The sequence below is a fragment of the Sorghum bicolor genome, chromosome 10, assembly GCF_000003195.3.
Source record: "Sorghum bicolor cultivar BTx623 chromosome 10, Sorghum_bicolor_NCBIv3, whole genome shotgun sequence".
NCBI classification, from domain to species: Eukaryota; Viridiplantae; Streptophyta; class Magnoliopsida; order Poales; family Poaceae; genus Sorghum; species Sorghum bicolor.
This window is the reverse complement of record NC_012879.2, coordinates 61,189,847-61,210,887: the sequence shown is the minus strand read 5'-3', so window position 1 is coordinate 61,210,887 and position 21,041 is coordinate 61,189,847. Positions and strand designations below refer to the sequence as shown.

Below are 21,041 nucleotides of genomic sequence, written 5' to 3'. Positions count from 1 at the left end.
TCTGTAATAATGTATTATTCATGTTTTCATGACAATAGGCTTTATAGGCCTGCCGATAGTTCCAAAATCTAAAAGCTAATTTACCCACAGAATACGGTTTTGCGCAAAACTTTTTTAGACATACGGTACTACAATGGACTTAGAGCACGGAATTCAAGGTACAATTATCCACTAACAGTGCAAGATACCGCTGAGGTCCTATTAGTGTTTGATCAGTATGTTCATTTGAGCTCAAATCTGTCAGTCATTCAACAATATCAGTATGGTAGCTTGAGCTCGAATATGTCAGTCATTCAGCAGTGTTTTTCTCTCAAAAAAAATCGGCGAACAATACTTACAGCCATGCTTATTAGCCAAGCCAGGCGAACAGACAGGTAGAACGAGATACCGGTTGCTTCCTGTAATCCGAAACCAGGCTATACCTAACCATGGTCAGGCCAACATTCTCTTATCAAATAGCTCAAAATGTCCACAGGGAACCATCCTAGGATGAATGCTCGAGTCAAGAGAGAGAATTAATCAAGGACGTAGCAAAAGAATACTTGCAGAGGGAACCATCCTAGGATGCACGCTGAACAATGGTTCTTGCACTTTGTTCCTGAAGGTGAAGAATTACTGGATTTTATTTTAGGAATTTTCAGGAAAGATCGTCTGAATGAATTTCAGGAAGCGCTCCGAGTAGAAATTGGGTTCCACGACAGATATTGACAATGAGTTATATTGGATGGACTTGTAAGCATGCTCAATCTTCTTCCTTATGTTGTACTCCTGCAAGATATCAATTATTCCCAGGTAGAGCACCACATCGTACACCTGACCATTGGCCTCACTGTCGTTATCCAGAACCATCTGTTCTGCCCTCGCTGGCATGTTAACCCCAAGTTGGATCTGGAGCCTGATAAAATTGATAATTTCTTGTCAACCTTACACTGTGCTGGCATTTAACATACAACAAATCATGGGAGCATGTATATAATGACAGTATACTTGCCTTGCGGTGCCTGGAAGCAAGAGATCTACTTCCTCAAAACTTGCACTTGATGATCGAAGACGAGCTCCCCTTATATGAGAACCAATGACCACATCATTTTGATCACTAGCTCGCTGAACCAAAACCAGTCCTTCAGGACTGTTCAAAGCATCCTCCTTCAGAGCACCTATATTGCTTCATACAATGTTAATAATAGGTAAAAGAAACATTACTGGAGGAAAAGGCTTTTGCAAAAAAAAGTTTTTTTTGGGGGATAGGAGTGCACATAGGATTAATTACATTACAAAGCAAAGTTACGCAGTCAGACTGTTTACATAGATAACATGGGTTTTGATGTTGAGTGGACTTGATGGCAAAAGGTTCCTCAATGTCGCATACTAAAAATTTCCGGGAGGACCCTAGGTGATAAAGGGCCCTTCCTGTACAGCTGTGTTTCTGTATCTATAAGATGGAGAAGATTGTACATGTCCAAATGTTTTATTGTGTTACATGGAATCAACACTACCAGCATGCTTTTCCAGGAAAACTCCAGAGCAATCATGTTGTTGTAGAAGACTAGAGGCATAGTGAGCCAGTCATCAGTGCAAGATCAAGCTCAGAGGGAAGAAATGAAGAGGTGATCGAGCGGTACAGTGGTAGTGAGGGGGTTATGTTTCAATAGCACTACCATGTCAGGAAAAAGGTTATCATATTCATGGGCCAAAGGGTAAAATGTACATGTAAAGATAGGCCAGCCAAATACCTAAATGCTCCTAGCTACTACGTAGGCTAGGCAACTAAAATAGCTAAGCACAAGGGTAAGGTATGTCCTAACCTCATGTATTAATCTTACTGAGAAAAAGATTAAGTACCTTCTTCCGAAAGAACAGCCAGCCTATCTGGTAGGATTGTTTGATGAAAGGATGCCTGTGTCCGTAGGCTTTGAGGAGCCCGAAAATGAACGCCAAGAAGCAAGCTATAATCCATTATTGCGTGATGCTTTAGAAATTTGCTATCAGTCTCAATTTGCCTACAGATAAAAAGATGATTACACTAAAGGCCCAAACACCCAATGATTCAATGAATACTGCCGCAATAGCATATAATTCTCAAGATAGAATGCAAAGAAATAGTAGCAATTTTTTACAAAGTTTCCTTTCTAGTTGGAATTGTCTTCTCAGGATAAGTTGTAATCGTACAGCCTCACAATATAATATTGAAATTGCAGAGAAACTTTACATCAAATGACATTTTGGGTTAACCAGTGTCAAAATTTATCAGACTTTTGGTAAGCGTAGCTGATAAAAAATGACAGCACTGGACATCTGTAGGTATGAATGAACATGACATAGTTCAGCTAGCATCTCTGGAATACAAGTTTGCAACATATTGTACAGTGACGGTGAAATTCCTAGCTACAAAGGATGTGCCTACTGGTAGAACAGTAACTACTTTGAGGTGCAATTTTCCTTGAATAACGACACAAAAATATTTATATAACAGTTACAAAGTCATATTTGAATGAAAGAACCATAAAATAGCCCTTCATGGCTATGTTAAAAGTTGCTAAAAGGGTAAAGAATCCCAGTTAAATTGTGATACATAGCTCTCCTGTGTGTTCGAGAAAAGAAAAAAAAAGGTTAAAAGTTTCTTACGCAAGCAAAGTCTCCCGCCAAGAAGGCTCGAGATAAAATGAATAGTTTAGATCCAAATCTTTCAGTGTTGTGTTCTCGTCAATTTTTACTTTGTCTGTTGAGCGGCCTAAGGATGAACCTTTCAAGTCAAACCTCCGGTGAATTCTGAGTTCAGTGCAAAACATGTTTCCCATCACTACAAATCGGAACTGCAAACACAAACAACAACAACAACAACAACATGCATTATTTTAGGATAAATGGATGGCTACAATTTAAATCAGATCATAAACTGCTCTGACTGTTTAGGAAATGAAAACATGACACTAGATAAGGAATGGTCACCAAAATGACCTTTACTGTTACTGGCTTACTGCCCATTGGGGATGTTAGCAAACCCAAAAGAAAGGAAACTTATCATATATTTTTTTTAAAAAACTGGAAAGTATTCATATTATGAAAACACATTTCGTTAAAATCTCATAGTCTTTGTGTACACCAATGTTATAAGATTTTCTAGAACATAGTTATGTCTTATGTGAACAAATTGTAAAACTTCATTTCTCATGTATCAAGTGAAGTAGCAAGGATGCATGTGATAACCTTTTGACCGCTGGACGGTTTAACCCTGTGGAGGCCAAAAAACTTAGTTATGAGTGTGTTCTCATAGGTACGGACATGGTAATAATACTCTGGAAGCATTCGTAGAAGAACCTGCAAGAATTTTTTGATAGTTTAGAACTGTTATGAACTGTCAAACAATTTATCCATAAAAAAGTTTGAAAATATTACTCCATGACAACAAGTTGAGTAACAAGGGTCATACTACATTTTGTTATGAAACAAGTTGAGCACCAGGGCCAGATAAGCTAAAAATTCTGGATCATTGAATATATCCAAGTTTTTATCAATAAATAGGAATTTGGTAGAAGATGGAACCATGGTCTATATGCTTGGTCCCATTTCTGTTTACCAAAACCATATGATCCATACAATTTACCAACTCACATAATCTAATAGGATATATTTTCCAAAACATATTAATAGGATATAATGGTATAGCTTGGGATAAGAAAATTTGGCAGGAGGCATTGCCGCATAGAAAACTTCTAAAACCATTAAATAGATATGAAAACCTGCACTTCAGACTTTCGTAGAGTCTTGATCATAAATCGATCATCCTGAGATAGGAAGAAGACACTTCCACTCTTTCCAGGAGAAGATAGCTCCCTAAGTGCATCACTTCCACAAATGGAAATCATATAATCCGCTGCATCGATCTTGAACATCTCCCTCAAATTTCTACACAGATACACAAGTAGATCTTATTAAGTTCTGAAATACAAAGCAGTACAGGTAGAGTCACTTATCAGGTGCCCAAACAAGGAAAATTTCTCATTGTTATGGTCCTAACTAAGTTACTTCAATTGTTTTTCTAAGCATGATCACTATAAGTTATTCTCATATGATCTGTAGAGCCGCATGTTCTTTTCACTGAAGTTGCTTAGGTTCGCAACCTTGATAATAGCATACCACGCAACAAACCTGAACACCATTGGGCAGTAGTCTTTCCATTTAAAATTATCAGCATGATGTGAAGGAGTAGGCCGCGATCCATTTTTGGGGAAGTTCATCCAGAAACTTGCTCTGGGACCATAATCAGAAGCTCGCACTTCACGTCTCTGAATAGGTGTAATCTTTCCAACTGTATACCTGAGTATAAATGTATAATCACATTAAACCTTCAGTGATCACAAAATCGTTCAGTTGGATATTTCAATAAGACAATGCCCTGTTGATAATAAATATATTAGAACATTCTTATACATTTTCTATACCATCGAGAAACAAACTCCAGAATGTCAAAGTTTCCATTAACAGTGAAATTTTGTAAGACTTGGAGCTTCCCTTAGTGCTTTAATTGCCCTTACTATAACCAACTATACGGTTAACCATCATTCCAATTCCTATTATGAACTCCATCTAAAAAATCACATTCTGAACAGAATTGCACTTCAAGAACTATAGAAATGTATTGCTCTTCTTCATTTTTTTCTCAAACACACAGGTGATCTTTGTTATCATTTCCTTAAGAAGAAAGGAAAAGTACATAGGGGAGGAAGAAAAGAACTCCCCACCTCCAATGCACACTGTGAGCAAGACACACAATGACACAACCAACACACCCAGAACCAGACTATCAGCCAGCAAACAAAGAAGGGGACCAGAAAAGACTACAGAAAAGAACAGAGGATCAAATATCCACTGTGAGCAACCTTACAAGGAACTCCTGGAGATCTTTGGCTCCAGACGAGCACCACAGATTGCATCACCTTCATGACACTTGGCTTGCTCTTCCACTACATTCTGACATGCAAACATGAACAAGATAATTGACACTGTTTTGTATTATGTAGCACTTGCTCTGTTAAAGCTTGTGATAAAAATGTCTGAAGTCATAACTTCTGATCAACTATCAAGTTTTCATTCCATATGTAAACCTCTCACTCCAGCACTGCTAATCTTAAGTAAAAGTTATGGGTTTATGGACCACCCAATGGAAAGACTTAGCTGTCCAGAAGAAAAGACTTAGTTGTCCAGAAGAAAGTTGTTACCTAAACTGTCAGTTATGCTCTACAATTACTTTTAGATGACAGATACTAATTTGTGCAAGGTAGAGGCATCCTTAGCATTTTGTTAACACTGCAAAGACAAATTATTCATAACTATTTTGGTAAATGGAGGTAGATACATGCAGTTCATGCACAGTAGGTGGCTTATGATATACATTCTGGAACCCTGCATATGGGTTAATACTATTTCAAGCATTTAACAACATATAATGGAGAACAATGATGAGTGAAATAGAAGTGAAGACATTCAAATATCAGTTCTCTTGGTGTCTCATTATATGCATTACCTGATTCCAAGCTGCAGACTGAGCATCAGATCATAACTCCTATGTCCTTTAATTATTGTCTGCCCAGGTTTCTTTATATCCTTCACCATTTTCTTCTGGCGACGTGATGCCTTTTTTAATGGATCCGAGAAGCTTTTATCCACCACAACCTCACTGATGAGAACACCTTGCATATATTCCCGTTCCAGTATAGGAAGGTTGGAATCAGCCTTATTCTCACAGCTTTCAATTGCAGAACTTTCATTTGTTTCACGACCAATGAATTTTTCAATGGCCGCTCCAAGGCTCCACCTTCTTTCCAGTGATACATTTCTCGAGCGAGTTTTCCCAAAACTCAAGCTTCTAACAGATGAAATACCTACAGAGTCCTGATTTCTGCTAGCCATCATGTTTGCCATGTCAAATGAGGCAGAGTGAAGGATACGAGAACCATGAATCTGACTTTCAGCACCAGGCAGTACACCTCTGTTTCTTAGACCATCGATGTATAGCTCATCGGTAACTGGAATTCCACGACATTTTGGATAAAATGTACCTTTTCCATCCTTCAACCCCCTTGTCCAGGTTCCTACATAGTAGCCAGAGTCCTTCCATGTGTAGACTCCATACCCATGCATGACACCATCTAGCCAGTTCCCTTCAAATGAATCTCCATTGTTCCATGTGAGGATTCCTTTGCCTAACATGACCCCATTTTTCATGGTGCCAACATAAGTGTTGCCATCTGCCCAGGTATAAGTGCCATGCCCTTGTATTTCTCCATGCACCCAAGAACCTTCAAAAATGTCTCCATTGGGAAATGTCTGTAAACCAAGGCCATGCTTAAGATTAAGCTTCCAGCCTCCCTTGTAAGTGGAGTTGTTTAGCCCAGTATACGTTCCTTGACCATAAATGTAGCCACCGGAGTAGTCACCTGTGTAGGAAGCCCCTGTCGGCCACAGCGTCTTGCCTTGCCCATGCCTGAGGCCTCTCCTCCAGTCACCCTCATAAACACAACCATCTGACCAGATATAACAACCTGAGCCATGTGGCATGTTGCCCGATAATGCGCCACGATAAATATCCCCATTGGGCAGTATAAGTTCTCCATCTCTAGAGTCAGAGTTTGTTTGAGAAGCATCTGAATGTTGAGCAGGCTGCAAGGAGCCCTTGTGAAGATTGTAAGGAGGCTGGGTTGTTCCAGGAATTAAGATACCAGCATCTTGAAGCTCATCATGGAGAAGAGTCGCGGGGGTGGCCATGCATACAGCTCACAGCTCGGCACAGGCTGCGGCAAGAAGATAGATGCTAGAACAGGCTGCACAAGAAGATGAAAGAAAGGGATTAGATGAGTTACAGTTGCAAGTGGTGGAAGAAAACAAAGTCGGCGAGATCAGCTTGGGTCTTGGCAGGGAGGGCAGACTATCCTTTTGTAATGAAGGAATTGCGTATATATATATATATATATATATATATATATATATATATATATATATATATATATATATATATATATATATATATATATATATATATATATATATATATATATATATATATATATATATATACAGCAAACAAGCTGTTAAGTTTAGCGACGTTAGTGTGTGTCTGCTACTAGACTAGATTGGTCCATAGGAGTAAAGTTAGGGTCATAGGAGTCTTTTCCACTCGTTGTCCTCCCATTGGTTTGGATTGAAACAGGCTGAAAAGGCTCTTGGGCCAGTTTGGTTTGGGCCCTATTAAAGTGGGCTGAACTGGTTTGGCGGTGGCTCTCGGCAAACCCTTTGCCGAGAGCCCGATGAATAGCTCTCGGCAAAGGCCTCTTTGCCGATAAAAGATGTGCCGATAGGCCTTTGCCGAGAGCTACTCTCGGCAAAGGCTTTGCCGAGAGCAAAACTGCCTTTGCCGAGCGTCTGAGGCTCTCGGCCGGCGCCAGCAAGAAGACTATCATCGGGAAGAAGAAAGACGCCGACAGGAGTGGAATCGGCACAAGGATCACTGGAACTGTCTATTCTTTAACCATTGCTGGGAGCAGAACACCAAGTTACCTACTGATGTTCTTGCAACGAGCCATCGCATGAAAAACTGCCTGTGACAAACTGTCACGAGAGATCAACGCGCTGCAAGAGAAGGAATAGATAGGATATTTATAAGCAAACATAATAGCTAGGGGTGAGAGAACCCTATAGATCGCAAGAATAGATAAGATACGGGCGCGAACGGTATATATATATATATATATGTATATATATATATATATGTGAATCTGATCCCCGTCCCCGTGCCGCCGGAGATGCGAAAAGTAAACGCAGCAGCATGCTGATGAAAAACAAAATCGAAACTATGGGATTATTCCTCGGGTAATGGATTTGAACGGAGCTGGCTGGATACAAGGGGGCCGGGCAGGGCGAGGAAGGAAGGCCGGCGCCGCGGCCGGTGGGGAATCGAAGCAGATTAGTACAGTATCTCCATCCGGGTAATGGTTGCCTCACCTCTGACCTCTGGGCTCCCGGCTGCCAGCTACCTAGCCGGCGTGGTGGTTTCTTCCGCCTCGGCCCTTCCATTGGTGCGGGTGGCTGGGGCAGGTGGACCGCGGGCAGCCGGCGAGTCGTCGGCGACGGCAGAGCGGCTGCCTGCCGGCTGGCTAAGCGCCTAAGCTAGAGAAGAAGAGAGGTTTGGGCTGGACTGGACTTGCCTTTTTTTTTTCTTCTTCCCTTCATTCTCCGGCCATGCATGGGAAAGCTGGATTGGGCTGGCCGGCGGGCTTTAATTTAATTATTTATTTACAAGAGCAAAGTAAAACAACAATCTACGTTATGCATGTGTGTGTCCTCAAAAAGAAAAATGTAATTCTGGATCTGATGGAGTACTCTCCTATATATATATATATATATATATATCTAGTATACATGAGAAAAATAAAATTACAAACTTTTGAAAAAAAAATCAAAATCAAAATCCATGAAGTAATGAAGTCGTATTGCATGTGTTCCATAGAAAATGAAAATGATGACCATGACCACGCGATCGACCATGATAATTGATGAAATGAAGAATGAAAGGGAGAAATTTTTTTTTTAAAAAAAAGATGCATGCATGCCCTTGCGATCTGGGTTGGTGCGTGGTACCGTACGTGTACGTACCGGATTGATTGATACTGGATGGATCGCCGGCCGGAACAGTACCAGCAGCTCGATCGACGATCGGATCGGAGCTAGCTTACAGAAGAGTAACAGCAGCAATAGCTTCCGATCGGTCCATCCAACACCGTACCATTCATGCATGCATGTACACAGGTAGCTTGCTACTACTGCTACTAGCTACTATACTAGTACATACATATACTCGGATACTCCTACATGCATGCATGTATATATTAAACAAATATATGCATGCTTGCGCTACTGGCTAATGCGCTAGCTAGCTGGTAACAGCCTTTTCTTCTTTTTTTTTCTGCTTTACTATCTTTTCTGGATACATATGATCAAGATCAAATAAATATTTCTTCCACTCACAGATGCTTTACGCTTATAACAATATATATAACCAGACTTTAGAATATCTGATGACTAGCTGTGGCCTTGTTTAAGGGAACTTCTTGCAGCTTTTGCTTCTCGAAAAGCTAGGGTGTTGTTTAGATGCACTCAAAAACTCAAAACTTTACAAGATTCCCCATCACATCGAATCTTGCGGCACATGCATGGAACATTAAATATATATAAAAAAGATAACTAATTGCACAGTTTACCTGTAAATCACGAGACGAATCTTTTAAGCGTAGTTACTCCATAATTGGACAATGTTTCTCAAATAAAAACGAAATTGCTACAGTGTCAAAATTTAAAAAAAAATTGGATCTAAACAAGGCCTAGATTTAAGCTTCCCAAATTAATAGGGTAGCTTTTCACATTAACAAAAGCTGCATTTTTTTTATACTAAGACTATCTCCAACAATCATCACCCAAAATACAAGACCCATTTATCCTTTGGTAGCGCTACAGGTAAAAGGTTCTATACCTATTTTTAGTCTTCTCCAGCAACGAGACCTAAAAGAAAACACTCTCTGCAAATGGGTCTCGAGGAGAGAGAATACCCAAATTTGGGTTATGCCTCTCCTGATACCTAAAATGGGTTTTCTGTATGGGTACTCTGTTGGAGGGTATAGGTATTGTGTTGGAGATCCATTTTGGATTTGGGTTCCTAAATGGGTCTCCTATTGGAGACAGCCTAAAAGCAGAAACTCCTTCAGAGTAGCTCTGTGCTCTTAGAAAAGCTACACCTTATACTATCACCACCTCTTAACTATTTAGTTTGAAAACGTTAAATTACGTGCATTTGCATATTTTTATTATTTGTCTTCGAGGACCATTATATTCTGTGTAACTTCACATATTTGTTGGATTTTATAATAAATTCATTATATATGTATATAATAATTCAAAGCATTTCATAAGTTGAGGGTTAAAATCTATTTTGTACTCCCTCCATCCCAAATTGTAAGTCGTTTGACTTTTTTTACCCCAAGTTTGACCACTCGTCTTATTCAAAAAATATGTGCAAATATAGTCAAATTTAAGTCATTCTTGAAGAACTTTTATTAATAGACCAATACACAACAAAAAAGTGAAATTTTGTACAAAACTTTGAATAAGACGAGTGGTCAAACTTGATATTAAAAAAGTCAAACGACTTACAATTTGGGATGGATTGAGTATAATTTTCTCAATCAAAACACACGTTACATTTTAGCTAGGACAGGAGACAGAACATGGGGAATACATTAGGTAGTTATTATAAAATATATACAAGCTTTGCTTTGGGTATGCACCGATACCCCCGGTACCTTTGAAAAAGAGTCACCGAGCGATGGAAAATGCTGGCCACCGGATCGATGGCTTTCCATCAAATCAAACAAATACATGCATCCACCGTACCCCGGCAGCCATCTGTCAAGTAAAAGTGTGGCTAGCTCCATGTGAATAACTAAAAGTCGTCTTTAGTGATGAAAAGTTGATTTTGACACTGAGATCGACTACAACAATTTAAAGAGCCATCTAGGTACGACCAACACCCCCGTAGCAAAGATGACAAAGCTAGTGGGAGAATATATTCATGCATGCATGTACTCCCTCAGTCAAAAAAAAAGATATAATTATAAGATCCATACCGATCAAAGTAACTTAAGTTCGACCGAGTTTATAGTAAATAATATCAGCATTTATATCTTCAAACAAGATTTATTATAAAAATATATTCTATTACTAATCTAACAATACTTATTTTATATCATGAACGATAATAGTTTTGTCAAAGTTCAAATTGTTTGACTTCTTGAAAAATAAGAATTACATTTTTTTCTAGACGGGGGAGTGTGTGTGTATATGAAAATTCTTTTTACTCCCGCTAGTAGTTACTTTCATGTTTATATTTCTAAATTTGGAGTGTTTATGGCCCGACGAAGTGTATATAGACGAAGTATATAATCATATTAAACCATATAGGGTAGTATGTATGTCAAGTATGCAAGTATACATAGAATATGTAGTATTTTAGCAATATATTAAAAAGTATGGGCTCTTTTGAAAAAATTTCACATACTAAGATTTGAAATATCTTAAATTGAGTATATAAACATACTCAAACTGATAAATTGGTATGCATACATACATAATGTGGTTTATTGAAGATTGAAGTAACTACTCCCGGGAGTGTATTTTCCATACTCCCGGGAGTAGTTACTCCTATCTTCAATAAACCACATTGTGTACGTATTCATACTTGTTTATTGGTCTGAGTATGTTTCTATACTCATATTAAGATACTCTAGATCTTACCATACGAAAAAAATCAAAGGAATCCATATTTTTTTAATATATTACTAAAATATCATTACTATAGTATATATAGTAAATATAACCACGTACTCTATATATGCATGATATATATCATCCTACATGATTTAGTATGATTATATACTTCCTCTATATACATTTTGTCCGGTCATATATATACCCTAAATTTAAAGATAGAAACATAAGATTAGTTACTCCTAGAAGTTCGGTCAAAAGTTATTAGTCGGCCAAAAGGTATGTATAGAGCATATATGTATCTAGGGCGGCTACGGATTACTTGAGATACTTAATTACTCCCTGCATTTCAATTTTTTTATAAGTCATTCTAATTTTTTTATTAGAGAGCCAAAGCATCTTATGTGTGACTAAAATTATACAAAAAATTACAAAGATTTATGGCATCAAATAAGTATACTGTAAAAATATAATTAATAAAGAATCTAATGATACTTAATTGGTATCCTAAATTTTATTGTTTTATTATATAAATTTGGTCAAACTTTACTTTGGCTCTCCAAAAAAGTTAGAATAAAAAGTTATGCTAAAGAAAATAAGTAGATACATGTGTTAGGTGTAGAATAATATTATTGTAAACCAAATTATTGTACTAAATAAAATTAAGTACTATTCAACAAATCAAGTGTCAATAGTATTTCGTGGTACTGATGCGTAGTACTGATGGGTACCGAACATGATTCGGTATTATTCAGTATTTTGTTGTCAATTTTGGCTACCAGGTGGAGAATGATATTCTACACCTAGAGTGTAGAACAACATTATCTACAGAGTACTAAATATTTTTATTAAGAGTGAAGGTAGTGTAGTTATTGGTGATGACAAACGGTTTTAGACAAAACCTAGAAGACAATTTATCTCTAAGATATCAAGCTCATAAAATCAAAATACTTCATAACATACCATAGTGTCAAGTAGGTGTAGGGTATTAAATGCTTTATTAAGAGTGAAGATAGCGTAGTTATTAGCGATGATAAACGATTTTAGACCAAATGTATAGAAGACAAGTTATCTCTGAGATGGCAAGCTTCTAAAGTCAAAATAGTTCCTAACATAAGATAGTGTCAACAGTTGATAAGTACAGAGTATACATTTCAAATCTGTGCTCGTGAAATTGAGAGAGACTAAAATCTTGTTTGGATGTATATATATTTATCTCAATTTATATATGTTCCAACACTTGTTGATTAAAAGTGAATACATATACATATAAACAAGGCCTTAGGCGGGAGTGAACAGAGACACTATCACATAGAAGGTAATTTTGGTCAATTTTACGCACATTCACAATTTATTATTAGTAAAAGAATAGAAGGAGTAAATAGAGACAAACATCACATAATTGTTTTATGAATACTTCATACATGTAAAAAAGACATTTTGAATAAGATTTGGTCAAACATCAAAAATATAAAATTATAAATATAACTTTTAAGTTGTTGAGTTTGAAAATGTGAAAACCATATGAATACATTTATCTTGAAAAATCATTTTATACAAATATACATATACCATTTTTTATAAATATTTTTATAAAACTAAGGATTTAAAATTAAAATTTGAAGACTATGTTACTATTCTAAACGATTTTTTTATAGGTATAGAGGGAATAATTATCATGATAATTTATCATTGGTAAAAACGGGAGATGAGAAAGACTGAGGTAGACCGTGGAAGCAACCCGATCTGACCTAAAAGAAGGAAAGCGAGTCAACCCAACCCACCACCACCGCCGAATCCCAAACGGAAGAGAGCACTGGGCGGGGCAGGTGGCGATTCGGCGATTCCCCTGTCACCGTCCGTCGTCCGTCGTCTCCATCCCCTTCCATTTCCGGCGAGGGTCAAAGCAGGCCTCTTGCTCTTGCTCTTGGGGGTGGCTTGAGAGAAGGAGAGGAGATGGCCGCCGCGGCGGTCTTGGCGCTGCTCACGGTGTCGGTTCTGGCGGGGGCAGCGGCCGGCGGTGATATCGTCCACCACGACGACGAGGCACCCAAGATCCCTGGATGCAACAACGATTTCATCCTGGTAAGATGAGAAAAGCGTCGTCTTTCCCCAACCCCCACCCCCACCCCCTAATTGAGCAGCTGCCCCCCACCACTTCAGTTTAGTACTGAATAGATTATCCATTTCTTCGTGCTGTATTTGTAAGGTAAAAGTGCAAAGCTGGGTCAATGGCAAAGAGGATGGCGAGTTTGTTGGTGTCGGTGCTCGCTTTGGTCCAAAAATCGTCTCCAAGGAGAAGCACGCAAACCGAACTAAACTCACGCTGGCTGACCCTATGGACTGCTGCTCGCCTCCAAAACACAAGGTGTTTTTTTTTATCCAACGGCAACTTCAAGTTATTGCAGCCTGTCTTCCAATTGCCCAGCGATTCCATCCGCTAAATGCTTCATTCTCGTTCTAGGTTTCTGGAGATGTTCTTTTAGTTCAAAGGGGCAAGTGCAAATTCACAAAGAAAGCAAAGTTTGCTGAAGCTGCTGGTGCTTCTGCTATAGTAATCATAAACCATGTCCACGGTGCGTTTTGAGCGCTGTCTCATTTCCCTATCTATGACTTGTGGCATTGCTATGTATCATCCTATTGGTTTCACTAATTCTATGATGCATTTACTGAACAGAATTGTACAAGATGGTCTGTGAAAAGAATGAAACCGATCTTGACATAAATATACCTGCAGTTCTCCTGCCAAAAGATGCGGGTTCTGCTTTACATACACTTCTTACAGATGGTAACGCAGGTAAAATGTTAACTCACCGTTATCACCAGCATTTTAATTTCCATGTGGAACATAAGGGTGTTAACAGCCCCCTTCCTTCACCTTTATGTGGACTCGTCGTATTTTGGTTGTTTGTACTATCTAAAATAACTTACCATGTACTGACTTATTCTTGTCTCTTAGTTTCTGTGCAGCTGTACTCTCCAGATCGTCCTGTAGTTGACACTGCAGAGGTGTTTCTATGGCTTATGGCTGTTGGCACAGTGCTTGGTGCTTCCTACTGGTCAGCATGGAGTGCTAGAGAAGCAGTTATTGAACAAGAGAAGCTCCTCAAGGTTCTGATCTCTATGCCGTGACACTTGCTCCAATATAGCTTCAACTAAAAATGATGTACTGACAAATGCACTTATTGTTAAGGATGGCCATGAAAGCCTACTGAATGTTGAGGCCGGAGGTTCTAGTGGCATGGTAGATATCAACGTGGCATCAGCGATAATGTTTGTGGTGGTTGCGTCATGCTTCTTAATAATGCTTTACAAACTGATGTCTTACTGGTTTGTGGAGCTACTGGTGGTAATCTTCTGCATTGGAGGTGTAGAGGTGCATTTCTAACTATCAGTTTACTTATGGAAACATAATTTTGAAATACATGATTATCATATTAGCTGCTCTTAGTCTCTTACTCTCTATTTCATGGTGCAAGTACCTTGAAACAGTCTAACTGGATGGCCTGCAGTTGGTTCACCGAACCAAAACTGCTTTGCTAGTTGATTGCTAAGCGAACTGTTGTTGGAGTTAATCCTTTACTACTTTTCCATTCTTGAGATAAAGCCTTTGTTTTTGTTTATGCAGGGTCTGCAAACATGTTTGGTGGCTCTGTTATCAAGGTACAGTGGATTGTCTTCGGGATTTGTTTCAATCAACCATTCTGTTCAAGACCCTTGACAGCCAAGCTGAATTTTTCCACTAAACAAATACTAATGTTGACTAAATTGTGGAATCTTTCAGATGGTTTAAACCTGCTGCAGAATCTTTTGTGAAAGTACCGTTCCTTGGAGCTGTTTCACATCTTACTCTTGCAGTTTGCCCATTTTGTGTCGCATTTGCTGTTCTGTGGGCTGTTTTTCGCCAGCTTCCCTTTGCTTGGATTGGGCAAGACATTCTGGTGAGTGCCACCATCTGTAGTACTCGATGCCTCCCATTTAGTTGTGACATCAACTGATTCCAGACTCCGCACTTTCAGGGTATTGCACTGATAGTTACAGTCATCCAAATTGTCAGAGTACCTAACCTCAAGGTACTCAAACCACTCTTGAATTTTGTCTTTCTGCTTTCTCTTGCTACGGCCTTTCTTGATAATAGTGGAGGTACGAGTTTTGTTTACCTTGTTGCCATGATCAGGTGGGTTCAGTTCTTCTCAGCTGTGCCTTCCTGTATGACATCTTCTGGGTGTTTATCTCCAAGAGGTGGTTTCATGAGAGTGTGATGATTGTGGTAAGCATGTGAAAGGGGATTCTGATATTTGGTGGGTCGATGGTATCCTGAATTTTGCTGGTTATAACATGTTGGTTTCTTCTGATAGGTTGCACGTGGCGACAAGACTGACGAGGATGGTGTGCCCATGCTGCTAAAAATCCCGCGAATGTTTGATCCATGGGGTGGATACAGCATCATTGGCTTTGGTGATATCCTTCTTCCTGGTCTTTTAGTTGCTTTCGCGCTAAGGTAAGTCTAGTCTGTGACCTGGGCACCTGGCTATTTTTTCATGTGAATTCGAGCGATAAGTTTCCGTTGAATTATTTGCTGTTCAGATACGATTTTTCTGCAAAGAAGGGCTTCCGGTCTGGTTACTTTTTGTGGGCAATGGTGGCCTATGGCTCTGGTAAGTTTGGATGAACGTTAGTCCGCACAGCAGGCAGAGGGATTGAACCATGGTTTTTTTCCCTTGTGGACATTAACTGGTTATTTCTTCTGTGGCCACATAATCAGGACTTTTAATCACATATGTTGCGCTGAACCTGATGGATGGGCATGGCCAACCTGCCCTTCTGTACATCGTGCCTTTCACGCTTGGTAATGAACATGGCTAGCTTGACACTCTAGTGGATGTATATAGTATGTGTAGAATGAACGTCCAAGCAGGCCATCATGTTGCCTGATGTGTATGCGTGGATGTGTTTTGTTGGTACAGGCACCTTGATCGCGCTTGGATGGAAGAGAGGGGAGCTGCCAAACCTGTGGACGAGGGGAGAGCCGGAGAGAGTGTGCACACATATGCATATGCCGCTGTTGCCGACGACCCCAAACTAACCAGAGGCACTGCTGGGTCATAATGCATACCCTGACCCTGCGTCAACGGTCGGTAAAAACCTTAAAGGTGTGCCACTGCCGTGACATCAGCTCCTTCCGGCAAATATACTAGTAACTAGTAACTAAATGTGTTGCCTGCTGGCAATATATATGGTCAGTAAGAAGTGTTTTGGTCGAGACATTTGACTGATTTGTGAATTACTAGTGATTATGTAAGCAAGTTGTTGTATTTAATGGAGATAGTTTGTTAGCTTGGTTTATATATGATCAGTTTGGGTTGCCTGATGTATATATATATATATAATAACTAGTGCAGATGGCAACATGTCTAATGTTTGTTGCCATCTGTACTGTAGCAAGCAGAAGCAGTGATAAGTACATGTACACAATTAGATGTTTTAGTTTTGCTTTAAGTCATCTTAAATTTAATCAAATCTATAGAGATTTGCTAACATTTATGACACCAAATAGTATATAATAATAATAAAACTATGTTGCATGATGAATCCAATGATATTTATTTGGTAAAATGAACATTAATGTTCGAGCGTATAAATTTGATCAAACTTTAGATAGTTTGACTTAGGATAAAACTAAAATGAAGTTTTTGGGGACAGAGGTAGTAATTTATAAATACCAAAAAGTATTATAATTACAGGAGTTAATTATCTTGGCTTCCTCCCTCGTCCCTCCCCATGTCGTCAATTGGAGTCAGCGTACGTCAGCAGCCATGGATATGATCGTTCGGTGGCTAGCTAGCTAGTGGCGAGTCAAAGCATGCATCAGCTGAACTGCTGGTGCATGGCACGGCGGCTTTGCCGGGGATGTCACCTCCTGCTCCGTCGACGGCGCCGGCAGCAGGTTGAGGTCCAGCTCCAGGTTGATGTTGCCCTCCTGCAGCAGCTTGCTACTGTCTTGGTCCCCCGTCGTCCCCGTGGCGGTGACCACGCTCTCGGGCGCCGCCGCGGCCGACGAGCTGGTGGTGAGCGGCCGGTGGCGCCTCATGTGCCCACCGAGCGCCTGCCCGGACGCGAACACCGCGCCGCATGACGAGCACTCGTGCGCCGGCCTCGTCGCCGCTGCAGCTGTGCGCAGGCTAAGCGTGGTGGTGACAGCAGCAGCAGCCGCCTCCTCCGGCCGTCGCGGCGGCGGCGGCTGCTGCTTCTTATCATTGTTGTGGCTGGTGCGGTGGCCGCCGAGGGCCTGGAAGGAGGGGAAGCACTTGTTGCACGTCTTGCACTCGTACGACACGCACACGCCACCTCCGGCCTCAGCGGCGGCTCTGCGGCTCGTGCTCTTTGGCCTGCTGGGGGGTGCCGGTGCCGGCATTACTCTTGCTGGCTCAACGGCGGCGGCGGCGGGGGGGCCCTGGGCGAGGAGGATGAGGCATCTAGCCATGTCCTCGTCTTCCTCCTCCTCTTTCTGTGTGGTGGTGCTGCTACTGTGTGAGGAGGAAGATGAAGCAGCGGGCGACGAGCAGTGGTGTCGACGTCGCTTGCTGTTGCGCTGCGGCTTCAGCTTGGCGACGGAGGCGCAGGAGACGATGATGGCGCCGCCGGTGGAGGTGGAGTAGTCCGGGACCGACATCTATGTACGTGCTTGCAAAATAAAGGTTGGAGAGAGAGAGAGAGAGAGATGCCGGCCGCTATACTAGCTCAGGCCTAGCTCCGATCGATCCACCACCAAAAATAACTCAACTCTGGTTAGTTTATAGGGATCAGGAACTGCATGCATACATGCATGCAGATATAGCAGTGCAATGAATAGGCTTCTGGTCTTCTCTTTTTATAGCAACAACCAAGAATTAACCAGAGAGCGCGCGCGAGCCATTCATTCCAACACAAACGACTACCTTTGACATATCTTAAATTAACGGAATGTTATTGCGCCATATATCACTGAATGAATATAAGTTGCCCATTATTTTTTTTCTCAAATGCGCAGGAGATTTACGTATCATTATATTAAGAAGAAAGAGTTTATAGTGCACATCAAGCATGTTAGGTGGTCAACAACTGAACTGACCTAACAAAAAGTTTCATTGATCGATATTACATAATATGGGTCAACCAATAAGCGCTCGACGTCACGTCCTATAAGTCCTCCCACAAGAGCTCGCACGCGTGCCCGTTGAACATTTGGAACAACGTGTCCAGACCCTCCACCTCACTCGATGACAAGGTCCCAGAACACATGGCGTCAAGTATCCCCCTAGTCGCTTGTTTAGAAGAACCTCGCCCCGCTTGGAGGCCGAAATGTGCATCAACGACTGGGCGGCAACCCGACTGCTCCTGGACCGGATAGGCGGGGGCCTCCCGACAGGCGTCCTTTGCCGAGGTGGGGAGGCGACCAGGGGTGGCTCCCACTGACTCGCACCTCGTCAAGAAACCTTGCAAGACGCCGAGCGGCGTCGATGTCTCGTCCCCAGTCGCGACGTCAGGCTGACCCTCGCGAGGAGGCGTCAACAGCGCCACTCCAGCGCCGATGGCTGAGGCGAGGCGACGGTCTCGCCCGACGTGGGCGTCGTCAGACGTGGCTTGGTCGGTCATCAGACCGTCCACCGGCGGTGTAGAGTCCGCCACGGACGATGATGGAGGCGGATCCGCCGTGCCTGGAGCAACCATCGTTGAAGAAAGAGCAACCTAAAGCGTGATAGCAAACTCCTCTAGCATTGGGCCCATCCACGTGAGTGGTGCCGAGCTCTTTAGTGGCTCCAACCCCGGGGCTCAGGCTCGAGGAAGCCACCGGCCTCGACGACAGTAGCGACGTTGTCGTTGCCGCTAGAGGTGCCCTTGCCGGCTTGCATCGTCATCGTCACTGACGTCGCCGGCTTCCGCCGATGCCCGCCAAGGTACCCTGCACGGCCCCCTCCGCGCATGTCGAGCTGTGGGACGCATGCTGGGGCATTGCAGCATACCTTGGGTCCCTAGCGAGGTGGTGGAAACCGCGGCAGCGTAGGCAGCGCCGAGGTAACCGGCAAGTTGCTACTTGATGAGTAGAGGACAGACAGTTGAAGCATCTCCCAAGAAGCTCCATGGGGATTTTTCGAGGCTACAGGCGCTACAATTGGCCGGTGCGAGACACAGCCGAGGTGACAGTCGGCCCTGTTTGCTATTAGTGAAGTACCTTCCGCCACCCGTTAGCGTCAAGGGCAGAGATCCATCCACGACGATGTTGGCAAGTAGGGGTGCGACCCTCCACAGGCCGCACAGGTAGGCCACACACCAGCTGCGGACGTGGCCGACCGCGCCTTCTCCGCCAACAACCTCGTCGTTGCCTTCTGGGGCCACACCAGCTCGGCCTAAGCCTGAGGCAAGGCAAGCCGTGGCGCTAGCAGAGGGAGCTGAGACCGCCTTCGCCGGACGGCGCGCGGCGTCGAGGTAGCTAGGGGTGGTGGCCGTTGATGGAAGCTTCGCCGTCGTCATCGTCCGCCCATCGACGGTGCGTCGAGCGCTCCCTCGACGCAGGCTAGAAGGGAGCCGCGGCCACCGAGAGGGAGGAGCTTGGAGTGGCTAACCTCCCAAGGCCGTCCCCGGTGAGCAGGGAAGCCACGGCGACAGCAGCCTCCAGGGCATCGCAACCAGGAACCAGCAACGTGGGAAGAGAGGTGGAAGAGGAGGTTGTGGGCCTAGGCAAGACCCCAATGTCGACAACTATGAGGGTGGAAGAAGGGGAAGGCGAGGGGGCAGGAATGGAGGGGAAGGGGGAGGCAGGAGAGGAGGGGGCGACGGCCGCAAACGCTGGGGAGGCAGCCGGCGCCATCGCCGGTGGCGATGTGGGGAGGACGGGGTTGGGGCTGCAAAGAGGTGCCTCTAAGTTGCCCATTATATAAAGACTTAAATCCGTGTAAGGGATCTAACCTTTTTAGTTAAGCTACACTCAGTTCATGAATCCATTTCTACTCGATCACACAATATAAATACTTCCCCATTCCAAACTGTAGAACATTTTGGCTTTTCTTGATATATTTGTTTTGTTATGCATTTAGATCTATACATACACTATATCTAGATCTAAAAAGTGAAAATGTCTTATAATTTGGGTCAGAGAAAGAGTAGACAAGAAACATAAGGCAACAAGCCAATCAAACTACCAAACCCCAATTTCGATTCATATTATGCCTGAAGTAGCTTTGTATAATCATAAATCTTGTCAACTATCAGGCACAACCATCATCTCAAATTCTAAATTGAATAACCATACATAACATTACTCCCTCAGTCCATTTTTAAATGTCGCTATAGTATTCATTCATGCTGTTCAGACTTCTAGAAAACATTTATATCTCTAAATAAGTTTATTATGAAAATAAATTCAACAAACTATCTAATGGTACTAATCATGTACCATAAATTTTAAATATCACCTTGTATATATTTGATCAAAGTAAGTATATAATAATAAAGAAGGTCCGGCCCTGCTTCTTGGGGACGGCTGCAAGCCCGCTGAGTCTGGGCTGTGGCGGCTGCTGGAGATGGCAAAGGACCTCGCCGGAGAGATGATTGACCCAGGCACAATTGGGTCGTCAGTAATACACACATACATGCCCACCCATGCCAGTGCTGAGGTACTGCTGCCAATGTTCAACCATGCATGTATGTAACAGCACTCAACAATAAAAATTAAAGCTCTCAAACAAAAT

The 21,041-nt window shown here is 42.1% G+C and overlaps 3 protein-coding genes across 6 annotated transcripts; 1 reads left to right on the top strand and 2 right to left on the bottom strand.

Annotated features, from left to right (window-relative positions):
* On the bottom strand, positions 172–8,838 carry LOC8069250 (phosphatidylinositol 4-phosphate 5-kinase 9). Of its 4 annotated transcripts, none has more exons than XM_021448769.1 (9): positions 8,650–8,838; positions 5,525–6,821; positions 4,150–4,317; positions 3,741–3,906; positions 3,208–3,318; positions 2,626–2,813; positions 1,843–2,000; positions 992–1,157; positions 172–895 (listed from the first exon to the last, which is right to left on the bottom strand). In XM_021448769.1, exons 2-9 carry the CDS (start codon positions 6,763–6,765, stop codon positions 628–630), a joined length of 2,466 nt encoding a protein of 821 aa, XP_021304444.1. In that variant the 5' UTR covers positions 6,766–6,821; positions 8,650–8,838; the 3' UTR covers positions 172–627. The 4 variants fall into 4 exon arrangements, with proteins under 4 accessions (XP_021304444.1, XP_021304445.1, XP_021304443.1 ...); XM_021448770.1 differs by lacking the exon at positions 8,650–8,838 and adding an exon at positions 8,006–8,313; XM_021448768.1 differs by lacking the exon at positions 8,650–8,838 and adding an exon at positions 7,999–8,312.
* LOC8066401 (signal peptide peptidase-like 5) lies at positions 13,045–16,684 on the top strand. Its single transcript, XM_002439038.2, has 14 exons — positions 13,045–13,398; positions 13,523–13,681; positions 13,778–13,889; positions 13,991–14,110; positions 14,273–14,424; positions 14,507–14,689; positions 14,942–14,976; positions 15,098–15,254; positions 15,333–15,386; positions 15,491–15,583; positions 15,672–15,814; positions 15,901–15,971; positions 16,079–16,162; positions 16,281–16,684. The coding sequence occupies exons 1-14, from the start codon at positions 13,270–13,272 to the stop codon at positions 16,397–16,399; spliced, it is 1,611 nt and encodes a 536-aa protein (XP_002439083.1). The 5' UTR covers positions 13,045–13,269; the 3' UTR covers positions 16,400–16,684.
* On the bottom strand, positions 16,894–18,090 carry LOC8066400 (zinc finger protein ZAT5). The gene has a single exon (XM_002437608.2). The coding sequence runs from the start codon at positions 17,984–17,986 to the stop codon at positions 17,159–17,161; it is 828 nt and encodes a 275-aa protein (XP_002437653.2). The 5' UTR covers positions 17,987–18,090; the 3' UTR covers positions 16,894–17,158.

Excerpts from the sequence above, each read along its gene's own strand:
- LOC8066400 (XM_002437608.2), bottom strand. The coding sequence starts at position 17,986 with ATGTCGGTCCCGGACTACTCCACCTCCACCGGCGGCGCCATCATCGTC.
- LOC8069250 (XM_021448769.1), bottom strand. The coding sequence starts at position 6,765 with ATGGCCACCCCCGCGACTCTTCTCCATGATGAGCTTCAAGATGCTGGT. Across the intron at positions 4,318-5,524 it reads AGTCTGCAGCTTGGAATCAG|GTATACAGTTGGAAAGATTA; the intron begins GTAATGCATATA and ends ATTTATACTCAG. Across the intron at positions 2,001-2,625 it reads TGGCGGGAGACTTTGCTTGC|GCAAATTGAGACTGATAGCA; the intron begins GTAAGAAACTTT and ends TTTTATCTGTAG.
- LOC8066401 (XM_002439038.2), top strand. The coding sequence starts at position 13,270 with ATGGCCGCCGCGGCGGTCTTGGCGCTGCTCACGGTGTCGGTTCTGGCG. Across the intron at positions 13,890-13,990 it reads AATCATAAACCATGTCCACG|AATTGTACAAGATGGTCTGT; the intron begins GTGCGTTTTGAG and ends TTTACTGAACAG. Across the intron at positions 14,425-14,506 it reads AACAAGAGAAGCTCCTCAAG|GATGGCCATGAAAGCCTACT; the intron begins GTTCTGATCTCT and ends CTTATTGTTAAG.